The sequence below is a fragment of the Salminus brasiliensis genome, chromosome 4 (assembly GCF_030463535.1).
Source record: "Salminus brasiliensis chromosome 4, fSalBra1.hap2, whole genome shotgun sequence".
NCBI lineage: Eukaryota > Metazoa > Chordata > Actinopteri > Characiformes > Bryconidae > Salminus > Salminus brasiliensis.
Genome location: NC_132881.1, coordinates 25,906,412 through 25,925,842, shown reverse-complemented (window position 1 = coordinate 25,925,842; position 19,431 = coordinate 25,906,412). Strand labels below are relative to the sequence as shown.

The 19,431-nt window shown below is 42.1% G+C and overlaps 1 protein-coding gene across 3 annotated transcripts in view; it reads left to right on the top strand.

Moving 5' to 3' along the window:
• Positions 1-19,431, top strand: part of ppm1ba (protein phosphatase, Mg2+/Mn2+ dependent, 1Ba) — a 25,235-nt gene extending 5,804 nt beyond the window's left edge. The window contains exons 2-6 of one of the 3 annotated variants that reach the window (XM_072677728.1): positions 7,805-8,670; positions 9,002-9,119; positions 10,923-11,034; positions 12,664-12,721; positions 16,872-19,431. In XM_072677728.1, coding sequence (XP_072533829.1) covers positions 7,816-8,670; positions 9,002-9,119; positions 10,923-11,034; positions 12,664-12,721; positions 16,872-16,901 — 1,173 coding nt within the window. In that variant the 5' untranslated portion in view covers positions 7,805-7,815 and the 3' untranslated portion in view covers positions 16,902-19,431. Of the gene's footprint in view, positions 1-7,800; positions 8,671-9,001; positions 9,120-10,922; positions 11,035-12,663; positions 12,722-15,509; positions 15,678-16,871 lie in introns of those variants that run through there. The other 2 variants (XM_072677727.1, XM_072677729.1) reach the window with 2 other exon arrangements.

The following is a 19,431-nucleotide window of genomic DNA, read 5'->3' as shown; positions in this document are numbered from 1 at the left end:
GTCAGTATGTGTCTGGAAGATACAGCAGCCAGACTTGCAATACTTAGACGCTGAGCAAAGAGAATGTCAATTATCTCTCTTTATTTATTAGTTTAAAAGACACAACTGAGGAAGAGCTCATGCCCACTTGGCGACCTAAAGTTTATGTGTTGGCTCAGTCGTATCCTCTGCTGGCCCGCTCACTGGCCATCTGATGTTTTCTTCTTCTTCTTCTTCTTACCTAAAGATTTCTATCCATATTCCACACTACCTAGACTACATGTCAACCACAAGCACTGTAAAATCAAAGCCTCATTGACTGGTCTGTCAATCTTCAATAATAACTCAAAATTCTGAACAGCACCCAGTGTGTAACTGTATGTTATCTTTATATGTCATTTTGAGCTCTGGTCTTATGGTCTTTGACTCTGTGTGGCTAGCAAGGCCCACTGTTTGGGCTCTGTATTCAACTAACTTAATTTCTTAACAGATCTGAATGATGGGATGGGTGTGAAGTGTCCTATTTCACTGCAGTTTGAGTCGGTCCATCTGGCCTGCTAAATGGTGCAAAGAAACCAGTAACCTGGCAACACCAGATTGTTTATTTTTAGTGGGAAATCGTTTCAGATTACAGCCTTCAACATTTAAGGCTTGTCTGTTTGGCGAAACGCACAGAATTTATTACCAAAGTTTATCCTTGAGACTCGCTGTTCTGATTGTTCTTTTTCCTGGGGCAGAATATATGTACGACATACATCTTTACCGGGTGGGGGGGCAAAACTAAGATCTGAAATCAATACTGCGTCAAAATGTGATATTTTATATCAAGATTTGATACATACAGGGTCAAAAACTATTTAATTTAGTGGTGTTGAGAAGTCTTGTTGAGGCCTTCCTTTTAGTGGTCATGATTGACTACAAGTGGTAGCTTCTCTGTGACCACGTAAAAAAGGCTTGCTGGACAGCAGCTGTTGAATTGACCAGCACTTAGTACAGTGGGAAAGTCCAAGGAGCTCAGTGCAGATCTGAGAAGGATGATTGCAGATTTACACACGTCAGGGATGCCAAGATTAACTTAAGTTGCCAGTTCAAAAACAGTTGTTTGTAAGATCGAAACGGTTACCCTCAGCTGAGGGGCGGTTGGTTTAGATGTTCAGGAACAACCTAAGAACCACCAAGGCTGAGGCCTGCCATAAACTGGAAGCTTCTGGACTGAGAGGCTGCTGTCTCAGAAAGAACCTTCTCCTCTAAAATTGGCAGTTAACGTTTGCAGCAACCTCATTCACAAAGAAAAAGCCTTTTGTAGGACGTGTTTATGATCAGATGAGACAAAGATTAACGAGGTATGTTTTGAAGAACAGTTGTTGATTTCGAAAGATCAGTGTATGTATATGTTAAATACTAATTCTGCCCCATAAAAAGAACAGTTCACTGAATCACTGAAAGCCAAATATTGTCATATCTCCCCAGAAACCACGAGGAGTAAACTGTTTTGATTGATATTTACATTGTAATTGTCTGGAAAGCAAGACCTGTTTACACCTGGTCTCTTCATGCATATCAGGAGTATATCTGGACTAGGCCAAGACGTGAGCAGGTATGAACAGGGTCCAAGATGCTAAGATGTGATGTTCCTTTATTCATCCTACACTCAGTTTTGCCGTGATTGTGTGCTTCTTTGATACACCTAATCGGTTAGTCATTCTGGCAAGACAGCGTTTTCAGCTGAGCATGTTGGACTGTTGTGATTCATGTAAATCATTTCTGAATGTGTTTTCACTGTTGGATCCACATAAATGATAATGCATATTTATAATATTGCAATACTAATAACTAAATATATACTAAATAAATATTCAGGTCATCTCTACAGGCTAGTATTGTGCTAGTAATTAGACTCCCATCTGTAATGAAGCTTGTAGTTGTTTGGGGTTCCAGATGTGCTGATTACATTTCTGTTATTCTGAGAAAATCATCATATTTTGTCATTTTGTAGTGTTCTTTAACAGGGCAGCAATAAACAGCCCAGTCACACTGCACGTCTCTAAGACTCCTTCACTCCCTCACTAATATGTCAGTAGCAACGTGGAACATCTGTTTATTCACAACTGTTATTAATAGTTTATATATTTGAGCAGTGTAATGGTATGTATAGCGTTTATTATTGTGTATGTATTATTTATTCTACTTTTTTATGGGTTTTACTCCGAGGGGCAGGCTTTTCATTCACCTATTTCTCCTGTGTTCATGTGATGAGAAAATAAATTAGATTTTATTTGAATCTCATAATATGTTTCGAGCCTACATGATGACAATGGCAAAAAATATATTAATTGTCAATCCCCAAATATTTTCATTAGAATGTAAACATTAGGGAGGAGCTTGAGTGCTTGAGCATTCACACAGAAGAACAGCACTATATTAAGAAATAAACGAACTAAAATGAAAATCTGTTTAATTACTAATTCAGTTCAATTCAGTCAGTCCAGGACTAAAAAGCAAAACGAAAACGGCCTAAAAGCGTCTTGATACCCACAGTCTTTTGACTGCTGTTCCATCAAATTTAGCGAGTACTCAAATGGACGCTTTTGACGAGAAGCTAGCATCATTGGGATAGCTAGCAAAGATGATAATTTGAAAAACCTTAAGAGGCACACTTGTATGCTAATGACAGTTGGGGAAACATGACTCCATTTTGAGACATTATTCATGCCTTGCATAGGTGGGACACCGTGAATGCGCTCGCAGAAAAGGCACAGTAAAAGATCAGATTAATTTTAGAGCTTGTAGTGAGTCGTGCGGATCATTCCAAAGAAGAGAAGGATCTGCCCAGATCATCTTCCTTCTGCTTTGTGCATAATCGAGCGTAAGCGGAGCTAGACGTAAGCTTCAATTAGTCTCTTTTAATGGACCCGAGGAGAGGACTGAAGACGTGAAGATGACTCTCAGTATGTGGGTCTCGCATTCTTCCTCTCGAAGTTCCAACCCGTGCTTTATCGTCCGATGCAATTTTCTTTTTTTTTTTTTTGTTGCTGTTGTTCGTCCGCTCTCTCGCTGTACTTTCCATTCCAGACAAGAGACTGGTCACAGCAAAGATGCACTGAAGTGCCCTGTTGAAGCTCTCTGTTGCCATAGAAACCACTCTTAGCTGCCACTCCAGGCATGGTAGGCATGGAAACAGAACATATGACAGTGGTCCAGTGGTTACATCATTGCAGTGCCATACATCTTGGGACTATGTAGGCCTCCTCTGTGCACATTAGTGGAATGTAGGGGCCTTGTTAAGAGCAGCTGATCAGCTGGAGGCATATCTGTTGAATGCAGGCCTACGTAAGGTCAGGTAAGCGCGTTTTTAAATCCACAAAAAAAAAAAATCTAAAGAAATGACTCAACATGTTACGGAGCAGAGCCAGTCATGATGAAGAGAGGCTATTTATAGTGGGGTTCGCGTAGGTTTGTTTTCTGGTTCGCTCTCGGTGTTGTGTCTGTGGTGAGGAGGAGACGTGTAAAAGCGTACTGTGAGCTCACATATGTAAACCTATGTTTGGAGGTAATATCAAAGCTGATTGTCATGCTACTGACGCTTTGACCTTCACGTGATAAGACTTTGTGGGCTAAACCACGTGGCTTTTATTTGTTTTGTTGCACTTAATAGCGTTGTAGAATGACGAGGGTGTATTTAGTATGTTTAAAAAAAAAAACTGGAAAAGCAAAGAACAGGAGCATAATCAGCTAAGCGCTGTATAAATTTGCCATTTTACCTTTTATTGGGTGCCATCATTGAAATGGCCTTCAAAGGTCTGTCCCACTTCCTGTCCCCATCGACTGGATTTAATTTCTGTTTGTGTTTTTGCTTTAATGTAAAAGCCTTCTGTGAAACCACCCACATCCATAACCAATGAGTTGTCATTGTCTAGCCTTTTTAGTGTACTGTGATGCTAATCACAGCGCATGATCAAAGTGGGCTGAATGTGGAGTCAGGGCACAGGTGTTCTGTATGCAGCACCTTGTTTTAATACCAAACATTATACTAGACTTCAGGGGATAATGCCCTCCCTGAATGGAAGCCACATTAAAAACCAAGCCTGGAGCGCACACCCTTTCCTCGTGTGCCTTTGTACATTTAGGGGTCTTCCAACTAGGCCTGTTGCAGTGCTCTGGAGGTTCGAGTTGGGAGGAAATGCAGTTTCCTTTTTGATGAAAGGTGAGAGTTTGAAAATTGAGTATGTGGCTGGAGGCCTCAAAGAACGGAATGTGGGTAGTGTGCAATCCTTGGGGTTATTTATAGTTCAATGGGTGTGAGACGCAGACACTCAGACAAGCTGCCGTGTGACATCACCTGCCAAATGACTGGGCCGCAGTCTGCTCAGCTGTAGCTGTGATAAAACCGAGCGCCTGGCATTTCTGGTCTATGGTGGCAGGGATAGTATGGCAGAACCATAGGCTAGTTCATGTGTTTGGCCGTTGTGGTGCGGGGTACTTGGCAGGCTGGTTATATTTTTACATTACCAAAAGTTAATATTTACTTTTAGGGTTTTCTCTAGTACACTCATCCCAAAAGGGTTCTCTGATCATTTTGGAGAACACAGTTCCACTGCTCCACAGCTCAATGCTGCCTTTATACCCTGGCATTAGGCAGCATGATGCCAATAGGTTCATGTTTATCTACTCCAGAGAGTCCTATTCTATTGGCAGTATTTCTCTTCAGGGACTAGACAAACTGTGTGTGTGTGCATTTGCACGTCAGTGTCAGCAATGGGTTCCACTTAAAGTGGCTGAATGGATTCATTAGAAGGGGTGGCCACAGACCTGTGTATGGGGGGGGGGCTATCACGTCTTACTTATTTGACTTATGACCTTTTTTGCTGTATTACAACATGCATTTATCATTACTATGATGCTAACAGACATTTCATTACTGTTTCCATGGTAATACTCTAAAGTTCATCCTCATTTCTGCCGTTACCGCATGGGAAAATGTTTGTCCCACTGATTGTCATGGAATTTTTCACCATGAAAAGTATTACCACTTATTCTCATCCAGCTCTCTAGTGAATGTGGCTGAAGGTCAGCCGCTTGGTGCTGTATGTCTTTATGATGTATCAGTAAATATTATGCACTCGCTAAACACTTAATTAGGAATACTACAGTAGTACTGGGTATGACGACCTAGTGCACTGAAAAGCAGCTTACATTCTTTGTAGTATGGAATCTGATCCAGGATGACATTGTAGCGTTACACCTTTCATGCAATTCATGCCAATTGTTTATGTACACTCTTTCTTTTTTTTCTTTTTCATAATTTGATATAAGTTTACCTATAATATGTATATATGTATGAATTACATGTTCATGTCTCTTGGCTTAATAATTCTGACCAGTCTGCTGACCTTGTAGCAGATTTACTGTAAGAAGTTTTATTTGAGGTTTTTCTTAATGTAGGAGTAGTAATAATTTGTGATCGGCAAAGAGGCCTGTCATAATTTTGTTAATGCCCAGTTGTTGAAACTGCTAACATAAAATTTTTTTAAGCCTTTTTTTTTAAATTGCATTTTATACTACCTTGCATATACAGTGTTGTGTATTAATTCATACTGTTTATATATTGTTTATCTAGGCTTGTGTCCTATTTGGCAGGTAAAGCTTGCCCTTGTGAACAATAAGGGCTGTGGTGTGACTGAGCTGGCAGTGCGCTTGACCTGCTTACACTGCTGGCTGACGGTGAGCTCCAAGTTCCAGAACTCTGCTGTTTGCAGTGCTGGAACTGATGATGGACAGTGATGCTGGGTTCACTGTCCTCGTGGCTGCATGGCTAGCTTAGTCCCCTTTCTAAAACTTATATTGAAGGATACAGTGGTTTTATTTTGATCAACCGTAAAGGCCCTGTATGCTTAGGCCAAGGTAAAATCTTAATGAATAACATTGGTCCACCTTTGATCAAGGCTCTTGAGCATAATCTAAATGTGTGTTATTTTATGCTAGGCAAAGCTTGAGGTTTTGGAGCTTTGGTGTATGAAGAACAGCTAAAGAAAAAAAATCCATGGAATTTGCCAGGATCTTGCACACCTTTACTGCCAGTTTTTTTTTTTTTTTTTAAACACTGTAATGTGGGCCAAGCCTTACTGATAGACACTATGTTCTCCAGTACTCTCACACCTATCTTTTTGACCCCTACAGCAAAGCAGCCTAGCATACTCGAGTCAAAATGCTCATTTTTGCCAATTTGTCAAATGCATTTCACCTGGCAAGAGGGAGTAGGTCTAGACAGCCTGTGCATGCCTCGGTTTGGCAGGAGGTTTACAAGAGAGCAAATCTGGTCATCCCACTGAGTGAGAAGTTTAATCTGACTTAAAGCAAGGCCTGCAGTCGCTTCAGCTGCACTTTGAATGAAGAGAAAACCTGCCAGAGAGGATGGCACAAGCCTGGGATTTGGCACTAATAAGGTTTGCACAGAATTGATAGGTTAAAAGTCAGTGTGCTACACTGAATTTCGGTGTCCTAAGCATCTTCACCAGGGTTACAAAATAGGCTGAGGATTTACCCAGGAGCTAAATAGCTTTTTCTATGTAAAATTAAATTAACTATTCATACAAACCTTTTTTTGCCTTGAGTAAGGAAATGTGTTGGTTATGAGTATTTAAGTACTGGTTGTGTGTGTAAGTGTTAGTCATGAACTAATCTTTGTCCTTGATGGCCTTGTAGAGAACTTTTAAAAGCTGCAGCAGCTCTGCAGAGGCAGTAGGATTATCAGACTCACAGTGTGTTGATTTTCAGAAGGTACACCCACTCTGTAGTCTCAGAGCCAAGAACCTCAACATGTTTATTTCACTCAGAGCTTTTTGGTTCGGTGTTAATAGAATACCGTCTGTTGGGAAGCAAGCGCAATCCTTCTATATTCATGTTCATTACTGTTTCCAGCGCAGCGTGGGTCGGTGTGCGCCATGTGTGGAAGTCATTTGCTCTCTCTCTGTATTTCTCAGTATCATTCCGAACTCTGAGGTTAAACAAGTGATAATGAAATAACCCACTCGCAAGTTTTGGTGACCGTGTTGGCACACAAAAGATGGTGCCATCTCTAGTGTTTAGCCATTTTCTGTTCTGGCCAACGATACTGTGCAGTTGGTTTTCTTAGGTAGTAGTATTTGTATTTGGGTATTGCTTCCACAGCCTCATCATAGTTGTATCAAGTCCTATTTCTTGTGAAAAATACCTTTTAATCATGTGGATGAATTGTTTTGGTGCTTGAAATGAGTTTACCATGAGTATTGGGTTCACAAAAGTAGTGGACTGTATGAATACAATAGTGTATTAATGGCCAGAGGCAGTAGACAAATTACCAGTGTCCATTGGTCTGTTTGACACACAGATGGACGCACAAATCCACCAATTACAGATGAGAGGCAGATGAAAGACACAAATTCACCAGTTAGACATTGCAAAGGACAGAAATGAGCATCTCAACCTGTCTTTGTGGCCTCAGAACTGCAGATGTCAAGAAACAACTAATTTGACACATTTAACAGAGGGTTAAAGATTGCTATCTGCTAAGCTCAATTGACTCTTTGTCACAAATGTTACCTGAAGAACTTGTCAGTTATCGTCTGAACTTGACTGATTTGGTATCGACTTAAATTGCACGCAGTATATTTTTGAAAATTAGCCTTGCCTTGTCATTGTAGCTGCAGGTTACAGTCATTAGCCCAGCTCTAATTTAAAGCTTCTGAGAATATCAGAAGGTCAGTGTAGCATATATTTTTCTTTTCATCCTATAGCATGCCTAAAACTAATGTTTTGATTATTCTCTGTGTTTCTTTGCTCTAGACAGTGACCTGAGCCATGGGGGCATTTCTGGACAAGCCCAAGACGGAGAAGCACAATGCACACGGTGATGGCAATGGCCTACGCTATGGCCTGAGCAGCATGCAGGGCTGGCGGGTGGAGATGGAGGATGCACACACTGCCACGGTCGGCCTTCCTCACGGCCTGGATGACTGGTCCTTCTTCGCCGTGTACGATGGGCACGCCGGCTCACGTGTAGCCAACTACTGCTCCAAGCATCTGCTGGAGCACATTGTGGCAGCCGGCTCAGCAGATGAGCTGCGACGGGCTGGTGCTCCATCACCCGAGACGCCGGTTGTGGAGGCGGTGAAGAGCGGCATCCGTGCTGGATTCCTGCGCATCGACGAGCACATGCGCAGCTTCACGGACCTGCGCAACGGCATGGACCGCAGTGGCTCCACGGCCGTGGCCGTGCTGCTCTCGCCCGAGCACATGTACTTCATTAACTGCGGCGACTCGCGGGCGCTGCTCTGCCGCAACGCGCACGTCTGCTTCTCCACGCTGGACCACAAGCCGTGCAACCCACGTGAGAGGGAGCGCATTCAGAACGCTGGTGGCTCCGTCATGATCCAGCGAGTTAATGGCTCGCTAGCTGTGTCACGAGCGCTTGGCGACTACGACTACAAGTGCGTGGAGGGCAAGGGTCCTACGGAGCAGCTGGTGTCACCCGAGCCAGAGGTGTTTGAAATTGTGCGTTCCGAGGCAGAGGACGAGTTTGTAGTGCTGGCCTGCGATGGCATCTGGGATGTGATGAGCAATGAGGAGCTTTGCGCCTTTGTCCGCGCCAGGCTGGAGGTGTCTGATAACTTGGAGAAAGTGTGCAATGAGGTGGTGGATACGTGTCTACACAAGGTACAAGGGCCTAGCTTTTGCAATTGGTTTTGGACCTGGGTACTCAATCGTAGGGGCCACTGTGGCTGCAGGTCTTTGTTCCAACCAAGCAGGGTCGGTGGTTTGACACTGTTTGAGACTTTGTCAAACACATGGAATCAGGTGTACGGATCAGGTGAATGGTTTGAATGAAAACCTGCAGCTGCACTGGCCCTGTATAGATTACATTGGAGAACCCTGCCATGGCTATATTGCCATTTAGTCCTGGGAGCTGTTTAATTCTTTAAATATCTGACCTGTACAGTGTTGTTTCTGCAATCACAAAAATCTTTTCCTTTCACTCTCTCTGCAGGGAAGTCGAGATAATATGAGTGTTGTGTTGGTGTGTTTGCCAAATGCACCTAAAGTGTCAGAAGAGGCAGTGAAGAAAGATGCAGAGCTGGATAAATTTCTTGAATCACGTGTGGAAGGTAAGAATATTATTCTCCCCTTGAAACTCATAACGAAGAACATATTTACATATTTACATATTTATAACACTCTCCATGAACAGTGTTAAAATACCTGTTGTAGCTCAAACTGAACAAACAATGTATTCTCACTAGATCAGTGGCCCTGTGCACCACCACAGTGGATTGAACATGAAGAAATCAATGTGGGGTTGAAGTGTAGGTTTTGGACAGTTGACTGATGAGCCTGTTGCCTCATTGGCTTGTTCTGTCATAATTTCATGAGAAATTAAGGAGATAAAAGGCCTGTAATTGATGGCAGGTTTGTATTTGGTATACTGTAGTTGTTAATGGGAATTTTCAGTATCAGACAGACAGACAGACAGACAGACAGACAGACCGTGAGGCCAAACCAACAGTTTGGTACATTCTTAAAAAGAAGCAATGCATTGGCGAAATCAGCATTACTCAGACCTGGAAGTCTGTTATACATATTCCTTCTTGTTAACTGATGAAGCAGAATTCGGGGGATATATATATATATATATATATTGTAGAGATTATTACACAACTGTAATGCTCCCGGAATCGGGGCATAGCAGTGTCATGCAGTTCACAGTAAGATATCTTTAGGCCTGTTATCTTAAAGCTCTCCATCCACTTCATCTAGCCTGCCGTCCCACTGTTTGGGGACACACTTCACCATGAAGTCAGCTGACCACTTTTGTTGCAACAATGCTGTCATTACTATGAATGTTTTGTAATGCCACACTTTCCAAGATACTGGACTCCTACTTCCTGTTTGTGAAGGAAAACAGTTGATATGATCCACATATTGATGCATTTCTCATGTTGAGCTATGAATGGAATGAACCTAGTGGATGACAGACATCATCTGTATGGTCTCTAAAAGCCCACAGCCCAAGTTACAGGGGTCTCGCGCTCGCTCTCTAGCTCTTTCTCTCTCACACTCGCTCTCACTCTCTTTCTCTCTACACATCCCTTCCTCTCATGTTTCTCTAGCTTATTTTCTTTCTTACTTCTCTCTGTGTTCTCTCTGTCTTCATCTTCTGTCTCTCTCTCTCTCTCTTTTTTTTCTTTCTTTCTTTCTTTCTTTGGTCTCTAGCTTTCTTGTCTCTCTCACTGGCTCTCTCTCACTCTCTCTTCTTTCAATAGCTCAACACTTTTTTTGTTTCTTCCTCTTTTCCTCCGGCCTTCCCTTTTCTTTCTTGGATGCTGTATATGCTTTGGTGAGCGGCTGTGAGTTTAGTGCAGTTTTGCGGGTTATGTAAACTCATGGCCCCGAGTGTTGGGCCAAGGTTGGCGTAACATTGTGGTGATGTTTGGCTGGGTGCTGAGAGGGCCTTAGGGAGTCGTCAGCACTGCTGCTCCGGCGAGGAATGTGCTGGCTGAACATCGAGCTGGCACCAGTCCCAGAGCAGTCCAACTGGGCCGTAGGGTTCCCTTCTACAGTCCCTCTGCCCTGCCCTTCTCTCTCTCTCCCTGTTTTCTCTCTCTTTTTTCCCCCCTCTCGACTTTCTCTCTACTCTCTCTGTTCCTCCACTTCTATTCCTATCTTTCTGCCCCCCCCCCCCCCCCAGTCTCTCTCTTCTTTCTTTTTTTTTCCTTCTCTTAAGTTGTCAGTGACAAGTCACACTTTCTCCTCCCCCATCCTCTATTCTCACTTTCTTACTGGCTGTTCACTCTCTGTGTCTAAGAAGTCCTTTGTTTTAGTGTGTCCTAGTGACCAGGGATGTCACACGGTCTCTGATGTTTGTGGCTGCATTTAGCACTCTTTAACCTTTCGTTTATTCTTTCTCTTAGAGCTCATAGAGAAAGCAGGCGAGGAGGGCATTCCTGACCTGGTACATGTCATGAGAAACCTCGCCACAGAGAATATCCAAAACCTCCCACCAGGGGGAGGCCTCGCCAGCAAGTGAGCAAACAACAACAAAGAACACACACACACACACTGCAGTCAAACACCTGTAACTCTTCATGTCAGAGAGAATGAGAATGTAACTGTACAACGGTTCATCAGCCTTAGATGTGCACAGGTAGATGTGTATACACCTCACTCCTAGCACCCTACTGTGGCTTCATGTATATCTCCACAGGTTTTGTCGGCATTGCCACCAAAGTTGTGGTATCTTGATGTTGTGCAATCAAGGCAACTAGTTAACATCCAGTTGTCATCTGAGAATCATGAAGGACTCTCTGTATATATAATATATACTGCATATATATGGACACAAAAATCACAATCTTTTGCCATAATGAAGCCAGTAAAGAACAAATGATGGCCTTACTTACAATAGATAAGGGGGTCTCAGATGGGGATTTTTAGACTTGGACATAGTTGTTGAACTTCTAATCTCAGAACAGTTACAGTGCACCAGAATTTGTATGTTAAAACCATTAAAGGTTTCTATTGGAATCCCAGTAGCCTCTAAATAAATAAATAAATACACAGCACGTAAAATTTTTATTCATAAAAAGTGGATGTTTCCCCTTTTTGCTTTCATAATAGTAAATAAAAATATAGACTGTAAAATAAGTGATTGCGTAAATAGAGATCCCCGAGTGCAGTAAAAGTGTCTCAAGTGGTTGTAGTATAAAGACATCTATCTGGAAGGCCAAGTCACTTGTTAATCAGTGTTTCTCCACGCAACACTGAGAAAACGTTATTGAGGGGTATAAGTCAGAGGGTAAACACAAAAAAAAAAGTCACTGGACATCCCCTGAAGTCCATGATTAAGAAATAGAAAACACCTATAACTACTCTATGACTACTCTGAAGGAGTTAAAAGCGTCAGCAGCAGAGCTAGGCGGGACTCTGCTTACAACTGTTGCCCGGGTTTTTCACCAGACACAACTTCATAGGAGAGTGGCAAAGAGAACTAGATCTCCACTACGGTTCACACAGAGGCATGTGGGAGACATCAAGGTCAACTGAAAGAAAGTTCTTTGGTCTGATGAAAGCAAAACGCAGGTTTTTGACCATCAGGCTAGACGCTAGATCTTTTGGCAGACGCTAAATGGTGTGCATCCCCGCTATGAAGCAGGGTGGTGGCGGAGGCAGCAACCTCAATTTAACTCCCTCAGAGTAGTCATAGGTGTCTTGGTGGGCTCCCTCACTAGTCTCCTTCTTGCTTGGTCACAGATGACCTGCTCTAGGCAAAAGTAACCCTTGTGCCACATTCCTTCCATTTCTTTATGATGGATTTAACAGAACACCAATGAAAATGTTCAGTGACTTGGATTTTTTTTTTGTATCCATCCCCTGACTAATACTCTTCAATAGCCATTTCTCAGAGTTGTGTGAAGTGTTATTTTGTCTTATATATTATTTATTTAATCAACATTACTTTGTAGAAATATTGACCAATATTTCCGTTTATAAAAGCAATAAAAGGGGAAAACCGTCCAAGGGGTGACTACTTTTTATAGGCTCTGCACATACTAGACCAAACAATGTACATATCATATAGTACATATTTTTAGCAAATTCTATTTTACCCTCCATGTGTGTTTGTTTGTCTGTGTGTCTGTTTTCTCATCACAGGCACAGTGTTATCGAGGCCGTGTATAACCGGCTCAATCCCCAAAGAGAAGAAGACGGGGTGAGTTTCCTTTTTTGTCAACTTCTGTTTTCCCATCTTCTACGACTTTTATCCTCTTCTGTCTATCTTCTCAACTTCCCCACCCCCCAGTACGCTGTCTGTCAAACTATACATAGTAAACAGTCCTAGGAGTGAATTTATGTGCTGTGGTCCTCCACTTAAGGTTGGTTTTAGTCATGTCATCATGAGACCTCGCCAGAGTCCATGCCTCGCATTGTGGCTGCCTCCTGCTCCCGCTCCGTCACTCACTCACTCAAGTCCAGTGAGCACATACGACCAGTTCAAAACACACCCGCAGCTGCAATGAGCTCATCTCGTTGGGCCACTGCAACAAAGGACAAAGGCTGAGATCACCACACCGAAAAAACACACCAGACAGTCAAGGACCCAACAAGGAAAGCCTCTTGTAAAGATTTGGGACTGCTGCCAGTTAATACATTGCAAACGTGTGTGTGTGTGTGTGTGTGTGTGTGTGTGTGTGTGTGTGTGTGTGTGTGTGTGTGTGTGCGCGCGCGCGCGTGTACGTGAAGAGCATGGCGGTCATGATTTTTAAGCTGTTCGTCCTAAACTGTGTCTCATGATGATGATGATTCTGTAAGTGTGTGGTTATGACCAGGTGCCCTGTGTGCTGCATGCTGGAGAATCCTCACAAATATTTCCCCCCTTTAGTGATGTGGTGTGTGTAAGGCTCAAAAGAAGTCTGTCCGTAATCTGGTATAGATGTGTTGAGAAACTTGTGGGTTTGTGTCCGAGCTGTTAGTTAAACAATTCCCGTATTTGACATCCAAGAGATTGCGTGTGTGGGAAGGAGAGAGTAGAGGTCTGCACAAGGCGAATGTGACTGGGTTTGCCCATGCAAAGTAAATGGCGGGTGTGGTCAGAGCAGGCAAACAGCCAACAGGTTGTGGGTTAAGGCTCATTTTTACTATCTTTGCATACCAAAAAGAATACGTCCGCTTCGAAAAATGTGCCCACATACTTCTGTGCGTCCTTTGCGCTGGCATGGACTAGAGGGCGCTTTAGAGTCAAATGTGTTTTACAACAAACATGCCAACAGTGGAGGAGGTTGTGACGATGTACTTGCTATATAAATATACTATATAAAGTTCCTAACTAGGTCGCACAGGCTCTCTTTTCAAACGGTCCCGCCCTAGAAATTCCTTTTCTGACAGAATTAATTTTTTCGTCATGTCCATATGTGGCCCAGTAGTCATGTTTCGCTTCACCTGTTGGCTACGCTGCCCCCACGGTTTCCAGTGTTACTGCTCCATTTCGTCCATATCCATAAGCTTTCAGAAAACATGCTGAATATGGAGGAAATGAACACAGAGTATGGACAGAAGACACTGTCCGTATCTGTATTCGTTTTTACCTTTTGAGAATAAATGATACATGCACATAACGCAGGATAAAACTACGCTAGAAATAACTTGCACGCCAAATCAATTTGCATTTGTCCAGCAACGGCTTCAAGTCTGATTTTTGCATGAAGACATTAAAATTAAAGACAAGGATCGAAGGAGCAACGCTTGATTTCGTGAATGTGGGCAGGCATGACTCCCGTTTGAGGTAAGATCCAGTTGCAGATCCTACAAATTAAGCCAGTGCAGGCCTCTGGGAGAGTAAGTGAGTAAGCTTGTCGGTGGTCTTGGCTCTTGGACAGTCTGTGTGTGTAGAGGATGGTGTTCCCTTTGCCTTGGTCTGGTTTATGGTGTGACGTGCCCAGTAGTTTAGTGTTGGTCAGAGTGCACTCTGCCTGTACTTGCTTGTGTTTCTGTGTCCCTCTCCCTGTATGCGTAAGCTACCACAGAGGAAAGAAGCTTTAGCTTAAGCTTAAGTTGATTATTAGAATTAAAGAGTTAATTCTAGTAAACACACACATATATGTATATTTCCGTACACATATACACACAAGGGCTGCACAATTAATTGGTTTCTATTAGCGATGGCTTATTTGAGGTATATATAAAAAAAAAATAAAAAAAACACGACATTACACGCATGCACATCAAGGGGTCAATATCGACCTATATAAGGTCAACAAGAGGAGGGGTCTGCTCCTCTCAGAAATGGAAGCTCTGAAGGCACATTTTCTTGCCATTGCACAGTAAGAACACACTCCCGAAGTGATAGGCATCCCCCTTTAGTGCCCGGGGAACAGTTAGAGGTTAGTTGCCTTGCTCAAGGGCACTTCAGCCCCTCACTTTCCTGGGTCCTGTGGCTCCCAAGCCCACTTTTCTAACCTTGAGGCCCTGGCTGCCCCTAGCTAAAATAGAAATTCGGATTGCTTCTGCTGTATGTTTGCCACCCCTGGTTTATATAAAGAGAGTATTGGAAATTGCATGTCATATTTGTTTATCTGTTCTTTCACAGTCATTTGTGGCTATTCTTCAAATGCAGTACTTATCAAATGTGTCACAACATGATTTATGTTGTGTGCTGAACAGTCTCAGTCGTTAAACGTGGCGTTAGTGACCAATCACAGTTGTTCATGTAGCCTAATTGTGCAGCCCCCACATATACACACTATGCTATAAAAAAACAAACAAACAAAAAAAAACATACTGTCAGTGTGACCAGTGTTTTTGGCTGGACGTTGCTGGGAGTGGTCTTAGTGGACTCCTCAACACCGCTCACACTTAAATGCGTATAGACACACACTTATGAAAGTATGCATTAACGACACACAAATTAGGCTTGGCCGTGGAATGGCGTTGTCTCACATTAGTTAACACCCAAACACACTGTAGTCGTTTCTAATGCTGTGTTCACTTTTTGATTAATGCAGCCCTCCTGTTTCATTTGGTAAGTTTAATACCTTTTCTATAGAAGGAACACATTTGTTTTCCCTTTAGAGTACGGATGTTCTTTGATAGTTTAATGGCTTTAATTAATAGTTATAAGACGTATTGTAATGGTTTGATCTTGTGGAGGAGCTGATTTATTTATTTATTTATTTATTTATTCCCCTTAAGAACTGAAATCTGTAAACATCAGTGCATGAAAGTACGGTACCTTGAAAAGTCCCTTTGCAAAAGCTCTGGAAATGCTTTCTGACTGAAAAGGAAAAGCGGAGAGATTGTGTACTCTTGTGGTGGTTTTAAAATTAGAACAGAGAATGTGAGGGGCTGATTAATCCAGGAATGCTGGACTGGTTTTCTCAATCCTCCTTCACTTCGCATATCCGTTGTGATCCAAATGCTACGACTGTTGCTTATAGTGATCTAAATCAGGGATGCTCCAGGGCTGATCTGGTCATCTCGCTGTTTTTGTTTTTTTTTTTCTGTTTGTTTGTTTTTGTTATCTGGACATTGTATAAAAGCACTTGTATCTACCTTATTTTTCATTGAACGGTGGGGGTGGCCATCTTTGTTTCATTTGTGTTAGATTCCAACTACGGCGTTCATAAACATACATTGAGTGGTATATCATATGCTCAGTTAGAGTGTGAGTGTGAATTTTACCTGAAAAGCAGGTTAGTGAATACAACACAAAAAGTAGAAGTGTTGTGGAGCACCATATAATTGTATCTTCCAAAGAAGAGGACCAGGTTAAAGATGTTTAGATTAAAACCATGGTCTGTAGGTCTGATCTTACAGTTTTACAGAGGAGAAACCAACATCAGAACATCCTTACCCCGGAAGTGGCTCAGTTATGAAGCTCTGGTGAAGCGGATGCGTCGGGTGCATCTGACACGTCCGCTTTGCCGGAGCTCTATAACAGTTTTTCCCCTCCAAAAAATTGGGAAGAACAGATGTGTGGACGTTTGGGTGGATGTTTTAAATGTAGCCTGAAAGCCTTCAACCATAGATGCAGGTCCTCGCAGGTCCTTTGTATATATTGCCCCGCAACACAGCTTTACGGTCTTTGATCTGCTGTTGATGTTCTGCACGCACGCGAAAGCTAGCTTTAAATAATGTTAAATAGCCTGTTTGGAATATTGGGTAAGCATCGCTAGCTACTGTATGATCAGTGCCCACAGCTGTCGACTACTTCAGACTGCATTCACTTTAAATATGATACCACCAGAGACCATTAGATAGAAAATGACCTGGAAATTCTACATTAAATTGATCAGTTGTTTGTGCTTTGTCCGATCTTCTCTCACTCATTGTCCTCTGTACTGTTTCTCTGTGTGCTCTTTTTGTAGAATGGCGCAGACCTTGAGGACCCCTGGTAGAGCTGCTTAGCCCAAGAGCATGACCCCGTAAAGGATCCCTCTGTCTGGATGACACCCTTCATAATTTTTATTTCCTTTTTTTGTAAGAAACCGAGATTAAATGGGATGTCAGTAATGATTTGAATGGAAAAAAGCAGCAAATCCGAAAGGATTGCGCACTACTTCTTCCTTTTTTCTTGTCTTTTTTTTTTTTTTTTTTTTTTTTTTTTTGCTTAAACATGAGGGAAACCGAAGAACTTCAACATTAGGAAACACATCACGAATCAAAATATACACATCAAACAATAAAGACAGAATTTTTTCGCTTTTTTTCCCTTCTTTTTTGTGGTTGTTGGTGTTCTTGTTGAAACTGATGTTTGGGGTGATGCACGCCCGTAAGCGCTGTGGTGCCTTTTTCTAAACGGCTACAGATGGGGAGGGGGGGACGGGACTTGGGCTAGTGGCAGTTCCACGGCCCTCTGCCCAGAGCACAATAGAGCAATGTGAGACCACTGCTGGGGGAGGGGGTACGGACCATCACTGGCTTTAATCAGGATTTCCTTGACTGATGATTGCATGTGGAACAAGTTTGGAGGAATTGCTACGTTACTACATAACCTGTGTGGAAAGGTTTGGAGCTTGATGGCTTTTTGCACCTTTTACACCCCCTTCCCCTACCCACCCACACACCCACATGCTCTGATAGACGTTTACGGCGAGAGAGACTGCGTCAATATTGCTTCACCCTGCAGTTTATCACTCATTTGGTTGTTATAAGCTTTTAATCCTGCTGTTTCAGAGAATATAGAATATATAGAGAGAGATATATAAATTCATATATATTTTTTTTTTCTCTTTGAGTATTGTGTCGTTTATGGCTTACTGTTAAAGAAGCAATAGACGTGACAAAGGTTTGTGTGTCCGAGTCATTCCACGTCAAAACACGGGAGCTTGATCTCACCCGTCCCGAAATCCTAAAGGCCACTGTTATTTTCATGTTATTTTTTTATAGTTTCATAGCAATTTTTTTTCAGACCTCGTCTTGTTTAAAGGTCTATACATATTAGATGGTTGATGGTTGAAATTCGAGAGCAGTATTAGTATTAGTTTCCATCCTGTTTTAACTTGCCTCACCTCACCAGGTGCGGTAGTTGTCAGTAATGGGTATTGTCATCTTCTGGATCTCGCAAAACCGACAAAACAGCTAAATAAAATGTTTCTGATGGAAATGAAATCTCTCCAGTTGTAACCATCTGTATACAGTTATCTGTTTAATATTTCATTTAAGTTAAAGGAAAGTTCCTGTGTTTAATGTAAAAACTGAGGAACGTCTGAGAAAAATGCCCATGAACACTAAAAACACAGCTGCTCCCGGTTCTGTAATGGGTGACCTCGAAAGCTCTGTTCTTCAGGTGATTTGACGTGGAATGATCGGTGTGTCTGTAGGTGTGTGTGGCTGATGTCAGGAGAATGCAGCGTGAATTACTTTGGACATACTGAGACTGTACAAGTTAATGTGCTTGTGTGACCAGCTCGCCAAGAAAACTGTGGGTGGGTATTGTAGGCTAAGAGAGATCCTCTTAATGCCCAAGAAAGTCAAGCTACTACTCATCACCTCCACTTCTCTCTGTATCATATCTTATCTCTGCCTTCTTTCCTCCTCAGTTCTCACCGTCACAATGCACAACTGAACTCTTCAAACAACCTGCCTTTGTTTTGTTTTTGTTTTTTTTGTTTTTTTTTTTGTCCTCAGAGTATATTGTAAAATGGTGTGGGTTTTTTTTTTTGTTTGTTTTGGTTAGCTGAACATGAAAATACGAGCTTTATGATGAATTTCTGCATTATTTTCAGACTCTGCGTACAAGTGTGATACTGGTTTTGCTCAGAAAGCATTTTCAGGAGAAATAGATGACTTCAGAATTCATTGCAAACATGAGAACTGCAAGGTGAACTTGAACAGAACAATAAAGATCAAGTAAAAGCTGTTCCTCATCTTGTATTCCAGTGACAAATGCCTTATGTAAGAGTCCAATTAGAGGAAGCCTTTTTTGTGCCATTTGGATGCTGTTTTCGCTTTTCTTTCCTCCCTTTATTTGCTATTCACAGGTTTGATGCAGTCTGCTGTTTTGTAAAAGGTTCCCCTAGTAAATGTCACAGGAACAATTAGTGTTTCTTCTGTTGTGTATTTCACCTCAAGAATTATTATAGGTTTTTTTTTTTTTTGGGGGGGGGGGATGCAGTCACATATAGCAGTGGATCTCAGGCACGAATGTGATGGGCTACATTTTTGTTGGTTAACAGGGTGGATTTGTTTGCTTCTTTGGAGTATGCAGAGTTTTTGGCTCCTGAATAATTGGTACATTGTTACGTATAGGTAATGTCTTTACTGAATTTAACATGGTGGAAAACCAACATAAAATATGTCATGTACAGCTGTGGTTGGACATTTACATATTCGTAATGTGTGTGTTTTTTTTTGTTTGTTTTTTTTTGGCTTAACTGTTCTTTTAAGGAAGGAGCCAAGAATATAATTAAAAAACAAGGAATTGTG